The sequence below is a fragment of the Columba livia genome, chromosome 2 (assembly GCF_036013475.1).
Source record: "Columba livia isolate bColLiv1 breed racing homer chromosome 2, bColLiv1.pat.W.v2, whole genome shotgun sequence".
NCBI classification, from domain to species: domain Eukaryota; kingdom Metazoa; phylum Chordata; class Aves; order Columbiformes; family Columbidae; genus Columba; species Columba livia.
The window spans coordinates 869,017-886,661 of NC_088603.1; the positions used below are offsets into that span (position 1 = coordinate 869,017).

At 57.1% G+C, this 17,645-nt stretch overlaps 1 protein-coding gene and 2 long non-coding RNA genes across 7 annotated transcripts; 2 read left to right on the top strand and 1 right to left on the bottom strand.

Annotated features, from left to right (window-relative positions):
* Positions 1 to 78: 78 nt before the first annotated feature.
* On the bottom strand, positions 79 to 6,547 carry LOC110366010 (uncharacterized). The gene is made up of 3 exons (XR_010470866.1): positions 4,986 to 6,547; positions 2,956 to 3,013; positions 79 to 1,325 (listed from the first exon to the last, which is right to left on the bottom strand). It is a non-coding gene; the product is annotated as an uncharacterized LOC110366010 (long non-coding RNA).
* Positions 4,199 to 10,754, top strand: LOC135578768 (zinc finger protein 398-like). Of its 4 annotated transcripts, none has more exons than XM_065055012.1 (6): positions 4,199 to 4,653; positions 4,740 to 4,847; positions 5,697 to 5,792; positions 6,546 to 6,659; positions 6,807 to 6,920; positions 9,064 to 10,754. In XM_065055012.1, exons 1-6 carry the CDS (start codon positions 4,314 to 4,316, stop codon positions 10,020 to 10,022), a joined length of 1,731 nt encoding a protein of 576 aa, XP_064911084.1. In that variant the 5' UTR covers positions 4,199 to 4,313; the 3' UTR covers positions 10,023 to 10,754. The 4 variants fall into 4 exon arrangements, with proteins under 4 accessions (XP_064911084.1, XP_064911085.1, XP_064911083.1 ...); XM_065055013.1 differs by having other exon boundaries at positions 5,700 to 5,792; XM_065055011.1 differs by having other exon boundaries at positions 4,200 to 4,653; positions 5,700 to 5,792; positions 6,543 to 6,659.
* A 1,165-nt stretch (positions 10,755 to 11,919) lies between these two features.
* LOC110366008 (uncharacterized) lies at positions 11,920 to 14,702 on the top strand. Of its 2 annotated transcripts, XR_010470861.1 has the most exons (3): positions 11,920 to 12,331; positions 12,954 to 13,080; positions 13,589 to 14,702. It is a non-coding gene; the product is annotated as an uncharacterized LOC110366008 (long non-coding RNA). The 2 variants fall into 2 exon arrangements; XR_010470862.1 differs by lacking the exon at positions 12,954 to 13,080.
* The last annotated feature ends 2,943 nt before the right edge of the window (positions 14,703 to 17,645 follow it).

Below are 17,645 nucleotides of genomic sequence, written 5' to 3' on the forward strand. Positions count from 1 at the left end.
CTTCTGATGGACAGACAAACGTCTGCCTTCAACTGGAGAAAATAACGGAGTGCGTTTTCATTGGGTTTTGTTGGTTTTTGGGCACTGTGGGACCTGAGCGGGAGCATTGTTTTCTGCCGCCCGAGCAGGGCCTGAATGGTAAGATTATCTAAACATAGGCTGTGAATAAGCTCAGTGTACAGTCCTCGTGCGGCGGGCAGATCCCATCGATGCGCCGCCCGCAGAGCGTGTCCAGCGCCGCGGCGCTGCCGGAGACGTCGGTTCAGCTCGGCTGCGCGGAGGAGGAGGAGGATTTGTTCTGGGATGAAGATGCAAAGATGCTGCTGCATAAAGGATCGCTTCGGCAGCGGTCACACATTACTGTGCAAACCACTTCGGGTGCCTTTCCTGGGCTGTTTCTGCGCCTTACGAAAGGACAATGACGAGAAATAAGTCTTGCCGCGTTGCCACGTCTCCCCACATTGCAATATTGTGTATCTGTCTAGTGCTGACCTCCTACCACTTTGTTACTATTAGATCACAGAATCACAGGGTTTTAGGGATTGGAAGGGACCTTGAAAGATCATCTAGTAGTTTAAAACATTATTTAAAGAGCAAACGAAGAAGGTGTCACGTTCACATCTGAGAGATGTCTCCGTAACCACAGCCGTAAAAGAATTGGTGTTTGGGTAGCGAAATGAGGGTGTTTGAGGAGCGTGAGCTGGGGAGCGTTACGCCATCTCAACAGCACCCTCTCATTTGTGACTGGGAGACTTCACGTGTTAACTGCTGAGCACCAGAAGCGCTCCATGTGCTCCGTGTTTCATCTCGATGCTGCCTTGGGTGGTGCAGATGGAGCAGCGTTTTGCACACTGAGTCACGGTTTCCCCGTTCTAGCCCCTGTGTTTCAGGGACAATTTTGTATATTTGCAACAGATCTCAGAGCTATTTTGAGATTCATCCTGCTTACATTTTAAAAACTCAACCCCGAATCCAAGAAGAGATGTTGAGTGATACAGACACGCGCTGCTCTTCCAGGGCCAAGAGGAAGAAGATAAACCCTCCATGTGCGCAGATAGGGTGATGAAGAAGAGCAGGAGCTACAGGGGAAGGTGTGATGGGGAAGGAGGAAGGGTTTGGGGAGCACAAGGTCTACACCCACCCTGAGATGCATCATGGAGTCTTCACATCCTACTTGAGCCAGCGCTGAGCTTTCCTCATCCTTGGGTAGCACTCCTGAGCACGGAACCTCTTCCCGCCCTGCTGTAGCGTAGGCTGGAGGGTGGCGGCAGCCCCACGGCAAGGCCGGACACCCAGGCTGAGATAACACCGAAAAAGGCAAAGACCTGCAGAGAAATAGAGAAAAAAAATCGAATCACACAGGTGCATCCGGGACAGCAACATCTAATTGGATTCTCAGATTCTGGCAGGTGCAAACTGTTTTGTTTAAAAGCAGCTCAAGCTTTTGTTCGTTCGTTTTGCAAGGACTTTCTGTTGTCAGAGCAACTCCATGGCTTTTATTGCCTTCTGATTTCAGATTGTATCTATAGAAGCCTCTCCGTGTCTTACTGCGTAGAAGTAGGAATTCGGTGTATCCAGTGGAATGCTGGCACTTCTGCCTTTGAGACGGTCGTGGGCTCTCCTGCACCCAGCTCCCCAGCGAAGGATTAAATGCAAGACAAGGCGTCCCGGGCAGCCCCGCCACCCTCCAGCAGCCCCGCTGTCGCTGGCCAGGAGCACCAGAACCACGCACATCTCACAGGTGTCACCCAGCACCACTGCCAAGTCCTTACGCTTCTTTCTGTCCCTTCCTGGGATGGGCCTGACTCTTTCCCAGCGCTGGGGGAGCAGTCTGGTGGTCAGCGTGGTCCCATGGGGCGCACAACGGTGCCACGCTCCCTGCGAGCCCTCCAGCCCCTCCTGGCCCAGCAGCGCGTCCTGGTTGCCACGGATGGGACAGCAGGCAAGGTTCAGAGCGGCGGGCGAGAGCGGTTCCTTGTGCTGCAGGTCAGACACCTGATTCCTGCTGCTGGAGGAGGGCTTGGGGTGTCACCCAGACTCGGGGAACACCTGCAGGGGGGACCCCGCGTGCTTCTGAAAGACCTGGATTTGCTGAGGTCCTGGTTTTGTTACAAAACAGGTTCTCTTTTAGTGAAATTGCCTGTCAGCTAAAACCTTCTTATCAGCTGTTTTTCTGAAAGCCAGATCCATGTTTTGGTAGACATAGCAATGGTGCGCAAGGTCGCTGAGCTGATCAGGATGGATGTACATCCCGCGAGAGGAGCAACGAGAAACAGCTGATCAAAAACTGACCAACTAAGTATTCCATCCCATTCACGTCATACTTCATATAAAAGCAGGAGATCACGAGGATCTCGTCCCTTTTCCCTATGGCGACATTAGCAGAGGACCTTGTGAGTCGCCCCTGCGAACCGAGGCCAGTGACAGACTGAATCCAGCTCCGGTTGGCTGCAGAGTCCAGTCCAGGACTTCGGCTGCCGGCTCTGCAGTTGCCGGGACTTTCCAGATTGGTTTGGTATAGCTCGTATAATTTTCTCTATTGGTAGCATTAGTAAAACGTTTTTAATCTTTCCAACTCTCTTCTCTTGGTCCTTCTTTCCCTCCTGATCGCCTGTCCTTAGTGGGAAGGGGGAGAGGGGGTTAACAGTACATCTGCCATGGTTTTATTGTCACCCCGCCATCAAACCCTCGACAGCTGAATTCCCCAAGATCCAATAAGGGCTTCCAGCCACTTCAGCTTTGTGCTGGTTTGCGAAACATATCTGAGACCTGAGCCTCTCCCGGTGCTGGTGAGGAGCAGGATGTAAGGAGAGTTTAACAAAGGAACGCTGTTTTAACAAAACTGGGGACCCGGCGCCTGAGCCCAGCGGAGGGAAGGGCTGAGACACATCGGACTATGGATCCTTAACGTAAAACAGAGTCTCTTTGAACTAATCCCAGAATACATACTGGTACCTGTATTTGAAAAGTCCATCCAGGGGGAAGATTAGCCAAAGAGCCAGGAATCCATACTCTAAATAGAAAATAAGGGGAGGGGGGTTGTTAGAATTAGATGAATGAGACAGGTAAACTGGGGCAGGTCGGGTGGTCTGTAAACCTGCAGAACCAGCCACGGGACAGGGGAGGGAATTTGCGGCCGGGATTAGGGTGATATAAGCAGGGGCTTTGTGTCCTATTCTGTGTGCTGACCTTTAGGTGGGACACCCGGCCTTGCAAAATTGTTAATAAAATCTGCTTTGCTGAGAGATCCTGCCTGGGTTTATTACACGGGCAAGATGAAGAGGGGAGCCCAGACCTTGGTGGCTCTGAGGGCTCTGGAGGACACGAAACCCTCGCGGCTCTGGGGGGATCCCGAACCTTCGTGGTTCTGCAGGGAGTTGATCCTTCACGGCTATCAGAGGAGCTTTAGTGTGTCATGGCTGCGAGGGGACCCCAGTACATCCCAGATCTGAGGGGATCCTGAGCCCCTCCGCTCTGAGGGGATCCCTGGTGCCTCACAGATCTGAGGGGACCGTTGATCCTTCGTGGCTCTGTGGTGATCCCGAGCCCCCATAGCTCTGAGGAGACACAGGTCCCCCCTGGCTCTGAGTTGATTCCCAGTCCCTCCTGGCTCAGAGGGGCCCCCAGCCCTTCCTGGGTCCAAGAAGATCCCTGATCCCTCCCATCTCAGGGGCCACCCAATCCCTCGCAGCTCTGAGATGATCCCCAGTTCCCCCCAGCTCAGAGGAGCCCCTGATCCCTCTCGGTTCTGAGAGAATCCCCCGTGCCGCCCGGCTCAAAGGATCCCACATCCCTCCCGGCTCACAGGATCACCGGTGTCCCCCGGCTCTGAGGGTCCCAGATCCCGCCTGGCTCAGACGATCCCCGGTCGCCCCGGCTCAGAAGATCCCCTGTCTCTTGGCTCAGACGATCACTGATTCCCCCGACTCAGACGATGCCCGATCCCTCCCGGCTCAGAGGACCCCAGCTCCCCGCGCTCATTGGATCCCCGCTCCCCCGTTCAGACGCTCCCCGCTCCCCCCGGCTCAGACCATCCCCGCTCCCCGAGCTCATTGGATCCCCGCTCCCCCGTTCAGACGCTCCCCGGTCCCCCCGGCTCAGACCATCCCCGCTCCCCGCGCTCATTGGATCCCCGATTCCCCCGCCCCGACTCGGTCCCGGGCCCTCCCGCCGGGGGGCGCCGCAGTGCGCGGGCAGGGCGGCCGGCAGGGGGCGCTGCGGGGCGGGCGGCGGCCGGGCCGCTCTCGGTGTCTCGGTGTCTCGGTGTCTGTCTCGGTGTCGGTGTCGGTGTGTGCGGGCCGGCAGCAGCGGCCATGGCCGGGCCGCGGCTCGGGCGAGCGGAGGCAGTGGCGGCGCGGCTGCTGCGGCTGGAGACGCGGCTGGCGCGGGCGGAGCGGCAGCTGCGGGGCGCGCTGGCTCTGCGCGGCCGCCTCCGGGCGCTGGAGCGGCGGCTGGAGAACGGCGGCGGGGCGCCGCGGGTGCCGGCGCGGCGCGGGGCGGCGGGGGCCGGGCGGGGGGCGGCGCGGGGCCCGGTGAGCCCGGAGGACGTGTGGGTGCAGTTCAGCGAGCGGGAGTGGCGGGCGCTGCGCGGCTGGCAGCGGGCCCTGCACCGCGCCGTGCTCCGCAGGAACTACCACATGCTGCTCCCGACCGGTAAGGCCGCGACGGGGCGGGGGCGGGCGGGGGGTCCCCGGTGCCCGCGGTGCTCCCGGCCGCCCCTCACCCGCCGCCTCCCGCAGAGCCCGACGTGCCCAGGCGCGCCCAGGCCCGGTGGGGACACGGGAACCAGCCGTGCCGGAGCTGCGGGGACGGGGACGGGAGAGGTGACCTGGCCGAGAGCGGCACCGGTGAGTGGCCGCGGCACAACCGGGCCGGCGGGACGTGGGTGGCAAACACCCGCAGCCGGGGTCTCCTTGGGAGCCTCTCCACGGCACGTCTGGGCTCCTAAACTGGGCTGTTGGGCATCTCAGCCCTCTCGGTCTTACCAAAACTGCCTCTCGAACCCCATTTCTCCCTCTCCCGGGTGCTGAGCTGCGCGCGTCGCCCCCGCGGTCCCCTCGCCGTCGGGCCGTGTCGCGGGGCGGTCGGCGTGGGGTGACGCTCGGTTTGCCGGACCGAAGGCTGTCAGGAGGGTTTGCTATTCCGCGTGCACAAACCTGCACAGTGCAGTTGCTTTTGCACACGCAAAGTGTTCCTCTGACTCATTGGTTGTGCTGGAGGTATAAAGGTAAAGTGCTGAGCATTAGTCCGTCTGTTTTTCCGTATGTATTTAATGTTTTCATTCATTACCCTCGCTGGAGCTTTTCTGAAGGGTTAGGAGTGGTGTGTGTTTCATGGAGAGTGACTGGAAAGGAACCGGCATAACCCCAGCAGAGCCAGAGGAGAAGCAGAACCCAGGAACAGGAGTTCGGATGGCGCTGTGCTCTCCCAGGCCACGCAGAACACCTTTTCATTTGCTAATGGGCACCGCGACAACGTGGACGTTACACTTGCGTGAAACTCTTGCGTGTTTCTGAAGCTCAAACATCTGCTGAGGGTTTTGTGACAAATGTTTTAGGTCTGTTTCAGAGACTGCGGTCAGCGAGAACGAGGTTTTTGTTAGAAGTGATCTAGAACAGAGCTGCCGTGCCTGGGGTGGGACGAGAATTGGCGTTAATTCTGTGTCTGGAATTAATAGCGTTGTTTCCTATGACCAGAAGACAGCATAATCCATATCAAGCAAGAGGAGGAGCTGTGCGCCGCAGATGAGCAGGAGGAGGAGGCTGGAGAGGCTCCCGGAGAGCCCTGCCCAGGTGAGTAACTGCATTCCTCCAGGGAAAACCAAACACACCGGTGACATTCCAAGGGTGTTGGGTTTTTCTTTCCACCTCTGCTCATTTATTCCACATCGTTTATAAGAAGCTCGCCAGTTTTGAGCAGACTTGCCGCCGTTCCTGACAGGTAAGGGCCGATATGTTGTCCCTCCCTTCTCACGCCGTTCGGGAGCGTGCAGAGCGTGTCCCTGGTTGTCACCCGAGCAGAGCGGCACAGGACGGGAGATGTTTCCTTCTCCCTTGGGTTCCTTGCTTCGCTTTCCTGAACTGGTCAAACATCTGGTGCCAAGTGGGCCGCTGTTCGGACTTTGGGGCTGCGGGTGACGTGCCGGGGGCACAACCCGGTGCCTTCTTTTGCCGCCGTGGTTTTTCCGCGTACACCGACTCCTCGGTGGTGCTGTTGCTGTAACGGCCGTGCAGCCCATGGACCTGTTTCTTGCCTTCTTGTGCCTCTTTGTGATACAAATAAACTATTTGGAGCTCAAGTCCTTACAGAGGGTAGCGGCTCTTATCTGTTGGTTCCCCTGGCTTCCAGGGTATGTAACAGATGGGGGTTTTTAGACCGTTTCATTAGGAAACTGGGATTACGGGAGCTTGGCTTGGGGAAAACAAAACAAAAAGAAAACAGAAACAAACCAACCAACCAAAATCCTACAAGGACAGGTTTCACCCTGTGAAATCCTGAGCTTACGCTCTCGTGATACGCTTGTCTTCCATTTTCTCCTTTAGCAGAGCAAGCGTTGTACGAGCCCGAGGCTCCGGGTCCGCCCGGGAAAGGAGAAGCGTTGGATCCCAGGGGGCCAGCGGGCGCGGGGGCCCAGGAGCCGCCCGGAGACCCCGACCCAGGTGAGCCGAGCCCTCCCGCTGCGGGAAGCGCCCCCTCCCACGTCGTGTCTTTGCCAGCGCTTTCCTTAGCCCCGTGAACGCCCAAATCTGTGCTTCGCGCCTTCCTCCTGCGTTCCTTCGACGGTGTAAATTCTGCCCAATTAACAGGCTTTCAGACTTACGCAACGGACGCTTTGTCGTGGATTAAACAAGAGGAGGAGCCGCGCTGCCCTGAACGGCGACGCTCGGAGGAAGAAGAAACCTCTACACATTCAAGTACAGGTCAGTGATGGATTTGAGCTGAGGTTTCTGGGACAGGAAATCTAATTCAGAGCATTTTTAATACTATATTAAATGTCGCGACCTTACAGCGTAAGCCATGAAAGAACTGGAACAAACCTCAGTCTGCTGGTGAATATCTGTTCACAAAACAACTCAGATGTTGTCAGCTGAGGAGTCTCCTTCCTCCCTGAGCTGGCCTAAAGCGCTGCCTGGGGTTTCTGTTTAGGCGGGCCCAGTGCTGCGCTCAGGCCTTGCGGGTCAAGTTTGTGCTTCTGGCTGGTTTGGTGGTGTCTAAAGCTGCTGGCAGCGGACGGGGAGCCCTGACTTGGCAGCCCCAAGCAGGACAGTGACCCTGCAGCGACAGACAAGGCGGCTTTAATGCCAGGCAGTTTGAGGACGTGCGATTTGGAGATGTACACGCTGACGTTTACCTAGCGGAGTGTTTGTACCTGGAGTGTGGGTCGCGCCTGAGTTCACAGAGATTCATCTTTGTGTTGAGGCTTAACCGCAGGGAGCGGGCGTGCAAATTCGGATGGGATGTTAATTAAATATAATACAATCTCCTGGGCCACAACCCGAGAACCACACGGTGCGGCTGTCAAGTGGGTGACTGGGGAGAGGGTGCGGAGGAGTATTTTGTGTAGGAATCGGTTGGTTGCCTGGAATTCCTTCATGTAAGTTATCCGGACGTTGACGGGCATGTGACGAAGTCACTCCAGAGTAGGTCACGGGGTAAGCTCTCGGTGTGCCGGGAACAGCCGGAATTAATGGTTTTGTAAAACGCCATCCGGGATATTGCCCTGGAGCGCGGCCGGATCAGCTGCACGTCTGAGACCGGTTCCTTCTGCTCGCCCAGCCTGCCAGGGCGGGCTGAGTCTGCTGCGGATCCCAGCCTGTGCCCGGAGCTACCGGGCTGACAGGGCACGCTTAGACAACCACTGTAGAGCAACCGATGCCTTTAGCGTTCACGCTTTAGCTCGGCCGGTGGTAACATGTTCGTGTGCTGCTGTCCCAGTACACGGCCGGAGAAGTAGGAGCTCGGGGTGTTTATGAAGCACCCATAAGTTTGGACCCGGCTGGTTGATGCTGCTGAGAGACCCGCGGTCCTTCCTGGTGCTCCGTGGAGCCTTTTCGGTAGCAGCTTTCAGATACTGGAAGGGTCACGGGCCTTAGAGGACAGAGAAATCACGGAGCGTTAAAGCTGGGCTGGAGGGCATTGGTGGAAATGAGCTGGAAAATGCATCCCTGGATATTGGTCGCAGGAAAATAGTTACAGCAAGAGGGAATTTGCAGGTCAGCAGAACAGTTTTGACCGATGGTGAATCTAGAGCTCGGGTGCCAGGTGCCTTTTGGGGTTGGATTATCAGGAATCACAGAATGTCCTGAGCTGGAGGGACCCACAGGACCATGGAGTCCAACTGCTGTCCCTGCCCAGGACACCCCACAGGTCACCCCGTGTGTCTGAGGACGGTGTCCAGTCTCTTGAACACTGTCAGGTTGGGCTGTGACCCCTCCCTGGGGAGCCTGTTCAGTGTCCAGCACCTCTGGGGAAGAACCTTTTCCTCATGTCCCACTGACCCCCTGGCACATCTCCTGCCGTTCCCTGGGTCTGTCACTGTCACCGAGCAGAGCTCAGCCTGCCCCTCCTGCTCCTGCTGAGGAACCTGCAGCCCATGAGCTCTGCGCTCAGTCTGCTCTGCTCCAGCTGAGCAAACCCGGGACTGCAGCCGCTGCTCACACGGCTTCCCCTCCAAACCTTCCCCGACTCTGTAACCTCCTCTGGACACTCTCCAGCAGCTCAATATCTTTTTCACACTGTGGCGCCCAGAACTGCACGCTTGAGTCGTAAACACTGGGGTGTGATGGTGTCTGCTCTCTCAGGGAACTCAGGCCTCACGCTTGGGATACCTGAATGAGAGGGTGAAACATTGCGTTAATTAATTTTCACGTAGATTTCTAAACATAATTGTGAAAAGACCTTTTATTTTCCTGGAGCTTTTGTTTCAGTGCAGCTCTGGTACGTGCTCTTCCCCCAGTATTAAAACTTCCCATCTTATTTGTCCGTTAGTGTGACGTGGCTGTAGACTTGGATGCTCTTAAGAGGCTTCCTTAACTGAAATACCCTGCGATCTGTCTGTTCCAGCGCATGATGAAAACGCGAAGAGGGACCCTCCGTCAGATTGCTTTGAGAGCACGGCGTGTGACTCGGGGGTACCGGCAAGACCTGCAGAGAAGTTTTCCAAGGATGCTGTTCCCGGAGTAACATGGGACGCTCCGTGTAATTCAGAAATCATGGAGACAAACCCCATGGGGAACGGCCTTGGGGGCGACGCTCGGAGCGACCGAGGGTTTGCCGAGCACTTCGATTTCTTTAGCGCTCAGGAAAACAGCGTCGGGAAGAGGCCGTGCGAGAGAAACCCCAGCCAGCAGGAGCATCTTCAGGGGGCCCGAGAAGAGGAGAAGAGTCTCAGCGAAAGGATGTTCCACCTGCTGCACTCGTGCGCTTCGGGCGAGAGAGGGGCCGGGCAGGGGGCTGCTGCTGCGCCCTGCGAGGGGCCGCCCGAGCGCAGACTGGACCCCGCGGACGGCGCGGGGCTCGGTGACCGTGGTGGCCTCGCCGGGGAGGAGCAGCCGCCTGCGCAGGGCGAGGAGACCTTCCCCGCGGAAAACCCGCCGGGCAGCCCCTGCTGGGAGCCGCGGCCGGACAAGCCGGGGCCGTGGGGCCGGTGCCGGCAGCACTCGGGGGGCAGCGCCGCCAACCAGCAGCCGGGCCAGGGCAGGGGCAAGTCCTACATCTGCAGCGACTGCGGGAAAAGCTTCATTTGCCATTCCTGGCTCGTCAGGCACCAGATGACTCACACGGGAGAGAGGCCCTACAAGTGCTCCGAGTGCGACAAAAGCTACCGGAGGAAGGATTATCTGCTAAACCACCAGCGCCAGCACTCTGGGGAGAGGCTCTTCCAGTGTCCCCTCTGCAGGAAACGGTTTGTGCGCAGGAGGAGTTTCATGAAGCACCAGGAAAGTCACGTCCAAGAAACGCACCTGACGTTGGGGGGTTGGCCCTGCGCGGAGCTCCGGGGCTCTGTGATGCACTCCATCTAGAAAACCCTGCCCGGGCGGGATCCCCCAGCTCCGCGCTGGACCCTGGGGAGGGGGAGGCAGTTGAACAGCCCCTCCCAGCCAAAGGGGGCAGGTTGAGGGGGTTATTTTCCGCAAACCGCCTTGCAATGGGCTGCAGAGCCGTTTCGCAGCTGCCACCGGTGCCTGTAGCGGTTGGGGAGGCGCTGGAGCTGCGCAGGAGGCCTGTGTTGCGCAGAATTCCCGCGGGGCGTGGATCCACGAGCAGAGAAATCACATCGGCACACGGAACAATTTGTAATGCATCAGGCTGGAGAATACCTGGAATCACCCCTGGGCTGCTGGGCGTCCAGAGTCCAGGGACTGGGCTGAAAGGGACTTACTAATTGTCCACTGAACAGGTGAAACAGTGCCAGGAAGCACCCACTGGTGTGAAATGCTTTGAGGACGGAAAGCGGTGACCCTGGGCTGCTTAAAAGGAGGCGCTTCCAAGGGCGAGGAGCTGAACCCCGGGGGCAGATACACCCCGTGGGGCTCCGTGCTGCCGAACCGGGGAGGGCTCCCCTGGCCGCGTCCTCGTCTGGAGCCGTGACACAACCGGCGAGCCCAGAACACGGTTTCATTCTGTGTAGCCTTAAAGTCGTGTTGCACTTACTGACCATGTTGTTACAGGTCGTCTCTGGTTGTTCCGTTTTCCAAATCTTATGAAAACAGAGCATTTAGATGCTCGTTAAACGTTCTCCTTCAGAAACTGTATTGTTGACGTATTCAGTGTCTTTTAAAGGGGAAGGCGCTGTGGAGTCTGACGTGCGGTGACGCTGCAAGGACACGGCTGGTTCCTTTTAGCAAGAAGCGTCTGGATTCATGGTCTGTCGCCTTGTTGCCGATGGCGCTGGGCCTCCTGGGCACATTCAGGAGCAGCAGCGCTGGCTGAGGCGGGCAGAGCGCGTTTTAGTTCAGGGCTCCTCCGTTGTCAGGGAATTCTGACAAATTTTGTTAAGGAGCCTTTTTAATGCGCGCGTTTCTGCTTAAGCTTTGTCAGGATGCTTTTGTGTTGGTTGGGAGTTTCTTTTTTTAATCCAAATTAAGCGAAATGTCGTGGGTGGTTCTGCAGGGGGAGGAGGAGGGGTGAGCGGGGCTGAAGCAGCGGGAGCAGCTCTTGCTCTGCCGTCCCCAAAGACGGGCAGGGAAACAGAGACGAAATCTTTGCTTGGGAAATGTGGGATAAGCGGCGGGGGGGGCGGGCCTCTCCTCAGCCTGGCCGGGCCCCGGGGTCAGCCCGCCCCCCAGGCTGGGCGCTCCGGACGCGCCTCCCCGTTCCCGCGGCCCGTCCCGCCGCCGGTGCCCCGTGAGAGGCCCCGGGCCTGCGCGCCCGCCTCCCGCGGGCAGCGGGACACGGCGCTTCGCCGCGGCGCCGCTTCCGGGAGCCGTCCCGCGCGGTCACCGGCGCCCCGGGGCGCGCTCTCCCGGTTCCGCGTCCGCCGCCGCTCCGCCGTTGCTGTGGCAACGAGAGGGCGCGAGCTCGCAATCCCGGCCCCCCTTTCCGTGAGGTCACGCCTGCCTCTTCCAATCAGCGCCCTGTGTCTTCGTGTGCTGGCCAATGGGAATGAACGTAGCCGCCCAGCCCTCCGCGTGAAGGCCGCGCCGCACGCGCCCGGGGAGGAGGGCCGGCCCGCCCCGCCGGATTGGGTGTTGCCATGGCGACGGGCGTGGCGTGGCCCCGCGGAGGAAGATGGCGGCCGGCGGGGGCGGTGAGCGGCGGGGAGGCCGGGCGGGGGAGCCGGAGTGTCCCCCGGGGTGTCCCCCGGTATGTGCAGCTCACCGGGCCCGTGGGGCGGGCGCGGGGCCGTGTCCTGCCTCCCCCTACACAGCCGCTGCCCTGCGGCGCGGCCCCTCGGGGCCCGGGGCTGCCCCGGTACGTGCCTCCCGCCGCGGGTGTGCGGTGCGGGCAGGAGCTGCAGGCGCTCCCGGGGGGTAGCATGGGGGCGGCTGCCTCGGAAGAAACGCGGGGAGCCCGGTTTTCCTCCAGTGTCGTCGTAACAGAGCGTGGATGTCGGTCCTGGGGGAAACACCGACTCCTCCTGCCCCGCTGGTGCGTGAGAACGGGCGGCGAGTGGGGCCCAGAGCCGGCAGGATGCTCTGCCCCGGGGGCGCCTGGTCTCCCCCTACACCCCGTCCCCGCGCGGACCTTGAGCCGTAATACGTGTTCCCAGCAGCGCAGCGTGATGGTGAGAGGAGTCGATGCTGTGAGAGCTGGGCCACGTTTGTCTCCAGCAATGTTCCCACTGATGAGCATGAGCCAGCACTGGGCCCTTGTGGCCAGGAAGCCAATGGTACCTGGGGTGGGTTAGAAGGGGGTGGTCAGTAGGTCAGAGAGGTTCTCCTGCCCCTCTGCTCTGCCCTGGGGAGACCACACCTGGAATATTGTGTCCAGTTGTGGCCCCTCAGTTCCAGCAGGACAGGGAACTGCTGGAGAGAGTCCAGCGCAGCCACCAAGATGCTGGAGGGAGTGGAGCATCTCCCGTGTGAGGAAAGGCTGAGGGAGCTGGGGCTCTGGAGCTGGACAAGAGGAGACTGAGGGGGGACTCATTCCTGGGGATCAATATGGAAAGGGGGAGTGTCAGGAGGATGGAGCCAGGCTCTTCTGGTGACAACCAGTGACAGGACAAGGGGCAATGGGTGCAAACTGGAACACAGGAGGTTGCGCTGGAAGATGAGAAGCAACTTGTTCCTGGTGAGGGTGGCAGAGCCTGGCCCAGGCTGCCCAGGGGGGTGTGGAGTCTCCTTCTGTGCAGACATTCCAACCCGCCTGGACACCTTCCTGTGTAACCTCATCTGGGTGTTCCTGCTCCATGGGGGATTGCACTGGATGAGCTCTCCAGGGCCATCCCAGCCCCCGGCATCCTGTGGTTCTGTGCTCTGCAGACCCTTTCTTTGCCCGGGTTCTTTCTGCAGACACATACCCTGGTGGTTTCTACCATCGTCCTTTCCCGTCTGTGCCTCTTCGTGGTTTTCTCCTCTTCCCAATGCACCGAAGGTCTCCTCTGCCGCTGACATCCCGCAGAGCCGCCCTCTCCAGCCGGTACGGCGGGGACAGCCCGATTCAGACCCCACGTCTAAACCCAGTCGTCATTTTTTGGGAACTATTTGGCCGTCACCCTTTTGCTGCTGCCTTCTGAATAATTAGATAACGAATTTTGTTGAGGAGCATGGGAGGACTTCTCATAGATACGCAAATTAATGCAGTGCAGCTGTACGAAGTGGCCTAAATCTGCATAGTAAGGGTCTGTTAAGCGGATTGAGGGAGGTTTTTGCCCTCCAGGCTGTCTGCTGTCGCTGTGGAGCGGGGAAGCGTGTGCGGGAGAGCTGGAACAGGACCTGCGTCCCTCCCTGTGCCGCCCACCCCAGCTGTGGCTCCTCAGCCCCGGCACCGTGTGTCACTTTGTCACCTCAGCTCTGTCTGTCTTTCCAAACCGTGTGTTTTCTTGATGAGTTTAAGCCCATTTAATATTGAAGGTGATTAGAAACTCTTTAAACCCCCTTCCTGGCGTGTCATTTATCAGTTTTCTCCCGTTTCGCGGTTTCTGAAGGTTCATTGCTGGGCGCTGAGCGTGGCAACGCCACCCGCGGCTGCACAGGAGCAGCGCCGCTGCGTTCCATGGTTTCCCTTCACAAACCCAACCTCTCTTGATTCGGTGGATTCACAACACGGGCCGGGACCCGGGAACATCTTCGAAGCACCAGTGACTGCGTTGGAAGCATTTTGAGGACAGTTCGTTTGAAAATGACCCCTTAAAAATGAGAAAAAACAGGTGCCCGTTGAAAAAACTGTTTCCAAAAAATTGGCTTTGGGCGAAGACGGAAACCGGCTCTTTGGGACACCTCGGAGGTTCTGTGGTGGGTAAATAATAGAACTGGCAACCCAACCCGGAGTCCTGAGCGCTCGAGGGTAATTTAAATGTTTGCTGTTGTGTTTACTTTGTGTGAATTAAGGAAGATTTGCATGTAAAGCGCTTTGAGGAAGCAGCAACCCCCAAAGGCGCTGCGGGCAGTGGAACGTCTCCAGCGCCGCGGCGGAGCTGTTTGTCCCTGTCGCACTGTGTGGAGGTGCCGCTGGGACGCTGGGACTGGGGAGGTTAAAGGCATCTCAGTGCTCTTTGTGCTGCAATCCTGATTTTGTGCCTAAATGCATCTGTGTTTGGGGCTGGGCTTCTGCTCGACCTGCCCCCTTGTCCTTCGTTTGGATTGCGATCCGGTCTAGCCACAAGCGAATGAAACCTCGCTGTTCCTCTTGGATTTTTAAAACTGGTTTTATACATCGCGCAAGCTGCAAAAACACCCGAACCAGCGAGATGGGCGTTAGATTGAAAGGCAAATTAAAACATATTCAAAGGCAAGTGCGTGCAAACGTGGCTCTGGGTAGATACAAAGCGCCGGCACGAAGTGTGTACGCAGAAAACCACCCAGAACCAAAATGTGAATCCCTTGGTGTCTGTAGGACCCCAGTTTATATTTGTATTAACTTCTATTATTCTCGCAGACTGCGGTGCTGCCCCGGGGCTTATTTCAAATACATCCCGAAGTATTTTCTGGTTCTCAGTGAAGGGAAGAGCCCAATTCCCCAATGGGGCTCAATGTTGATGGTGCCCACAGATATTTTTGCAACTAGTCGTGTTATAAAGCCATTGTTTCAGTTGAATCGCATTATTTTTAAGCCATTTTGCTCATTCTGAGCTAGGCGCAGAAATAACAGTAGGAGATTCATATAGAAAGGCCTTAATTGGTGCGTTGTTATTTGTAGTTATATGTGTTATGTAATGATATGTAACAGGGGCACTGCTGGACACAGTTGGCTGGTGACTTTAATATTGTTTGCAAAAGGGGCGTTTGGGGACTCCGGTGGCACCGTTGTTTCTTGTAGGTCCCTGGGACGTGTGGAAAGGGGAAGAACCGGCACAAAGAGCTGAAGAACCGGCACAAAAAGCTTTGCCAGCAAGTGGAAAAGGAGAATTAGGAGCGTGTAACCACCATGGGTGAAGGGGAGTTCGCCCTTTGTCGCCGCTCTCGCAGATCTGAACTGTTTCTGTGCTATCAGCAAGTTTGCTGGTGACACCAAGCTGGGAGCAGTGGTGACACTGGAAGCTGTGCTGCCATCAGAGACCTGGACAGGCTGGAGAGCTGGGCGGGGAGAAATTAATGAAATAGAACAAGGGAAGTGTAGAGTCTTGAATGTGGGCAGGAACAACCCCAGGTTCCAGTGTAAGTTGGGGAATGACCTATTAGAGAGCAGTGTAGGGGAAAGGGACCTGGGGGTCCTGGGGACAGCAGGGTGACCATGAGCCAGCACTGGGCCCTTGTGGCCAGGAAGCCAATGGTACCTGGGGTGGGTTAGAAGGGGGTGGTCAGTAGGTCAGAGAGGTTCTCCTGCCCCTCTGCTCTGCCCTGGGGAGACCACACCTGGAATATTGTGTCCAGCTGTGGCCCCTCAGTTCCAGCAGGACAGGGAACTGCTGCAGAGAGTCCAGCGCAGCCACCAAGATGCTGGAGGGAGTGGAGCATCTCCCGTGTGAGGAAAGGCTGAGGGAGCTGGGGCTCTGGAGCTGGACAAGAGGAGACTGAGGGGGGACTCATTCCTGGGGATCAAGATGGAAAGGGGCAGTGTCAGGAGGATGGAGCCAGGCTCTTGTGGTGACAACCAGTGACAGGACAAGGGGCAATGGGTGCAAACTGGAACACAGGAGGTTCCAGTGAAAGAGGAGAAGCAACTTGTTGGGGTGAGGGTGGCAGAGCCTGGCCCAGGCTGCCCAGGGGGGTTGTGGAGTCTCCTTCTGTGCAGACATTCCAACCCGCCTGGACACCTTCCTGTGTAACCTCATCTGGGTGTTCCTGCTCCATGGGGGATTGCACTGGGTGAGCTTTCCAGGGCCCTTCAGCCCTATCATTGTGTGACTCTCTGATTCTGTGACTCGTGTCTTACAGTCACTCCTCAAATTCCTGGATTTCTGGGGAATTATTTTCTAGATACTTCTGATTTTTTGCAAGAGAAGGTAAGTGCCACAATCTTTTCTTTAAAGGCTGAAGGAGGGTCAGTTTCCTAACGGCCCTTGTGCCCTGTTATGTCAGATCATCTCTCTGTGCGTGTCGGTGTTACAGTGTCTATGTGACACGTGTTAACAACACCCAGTGCAAGGGGCTGTGCTGGCGGAGGGTCTGGGATCGTGACACTCATACTGACCAAAACAAGGAATAAAGGAGCGTGGGAAAGGTTTCCATACACGAGCTGGGGAGCTGCGGTGACACACGGTGCCGTGAATTCGGTGGGTGAGTTAGTTATAGTTAAACTGTGAATATTTTCATCATCCTCAAACCTGGTATGTGTCTGGTTTTGCGATTCACCAAAAAGCATTGAACTATTTTGATGCAGAAATGGTTAAATAACATGAATGATGCCCTAGAAAGTGCAGGATTTGTATTGGTTGGTTAGAAAATGAACGAGTCTTATTGATTAGTTTCAAGTGCCCAACCGAACGTTTGCTGGGGTTTAAAGTGGCAGATGTGAGCGCTCGCTGGCTCCCCGGCTCGCAGGATCCCTGGATCCGCAGACGAACCTGCTGTAATTAAGGGCTGAAAGCGCATTTGCTCGTCCCCTGGGCTGCGGGGACACGAGCGTCACATTCTCCAGTTTGTGACTCTTTGGTTCTGCTCACGAAACGCTGATTTACCTCAACCTCATTCTGTCGCTGCTTCCGCGTTTGAAATCGCATGAAATAATGCGACAGTGTGATTGCACTTGTTTGTGACTCTTCACACACGTTGTATTTGTGCCGGAGAAGAGCTGCGGGCCGCAGAGCCGCCCCCGCTCCGCTCTGCAACATTTGGGTCTAATTCCTGGAATATTTTTTAAAAATCAAAGACAAATATGGCTCAGCGGTTGTTACCCCCTCGCTGGGCCTTTCTTTGGAGTAAAAGCCGGTGGGTTCCGCTGGTATTTGCTAGAAAACAGCGTCACAAAGTCTCTTCTTATAGTCGCAGGAACAACTCTTTGAGAGAGCCCAAGGCGGCGTTTTTCATGTAAATTAACAAAAATGAGTCGTGTCACAAAACAAGGGCGTAAATTAACTACAGGGCTCGGAGATTCAAAGTGAACGGGACGGTCTTTGTGCACCGTACCCTTTGTCTGCATATGTTGGGAAATACGTAATGATGGGGGAGAAAATCAGAGAAGCATCATAACCATCATTTCCGTGTTGTGTTCCCTGTCCCCAAAAGCAGCGTCGGACACCAGGGCTCGGGGTTTTGAGGAAAGGAGATCCCTACGAGCCTCAGCGCTCGTGTGTGGAGCCCGAGACCCCTCAGAAGTTAAACTGGTGACCCATTGGAACCGCACGGACTAGTGGGGGCAATTCTAGCGCATCCCTGCTCTTTTACCCAAAACCGCGCTTTCTTCGCACAGCTGTAGCCACAGCGAATGGGGAGCTTTCTGTGTTCTATCACATCAGATAAGGGCACGTTTGGAGTCTCTTTTGTTCAGGCTGCGGTCAGATCGGGGTTGTGGAGTCACCCGAAGGGCGCAGGAAACACAGAACTGCACAGATTGGCCTCGGGAGGACCCCGAACTTGCCAAATGTTGGACAAGGGGGAACGTCC

Bases quoted from the DNA above. Each gene is read 5' to 3' on its own strand.
- LOC135578768 (XM_065055010.1), top strand. From the start codon at position 4,314: ATGGCCGGGCCGCGGCTCGGGCGAGCGGAGGCAGTGGCGGCGCGGCTG. The intron at 4,848-5,696 runs GTGAGTGGCCGC...TCCTATGACCAG, and splicing joins CCTGGCCGAGAGCGGCACCG to AAGACAGCATAATCCATATC. The intron at 6,921-9,063 runs GTCAGTGATGGA...TGTCTGTTCCAG, and splicing joins CTCTACACATTCAAGTACAG to CGCATGATGAAAACGCGAAG.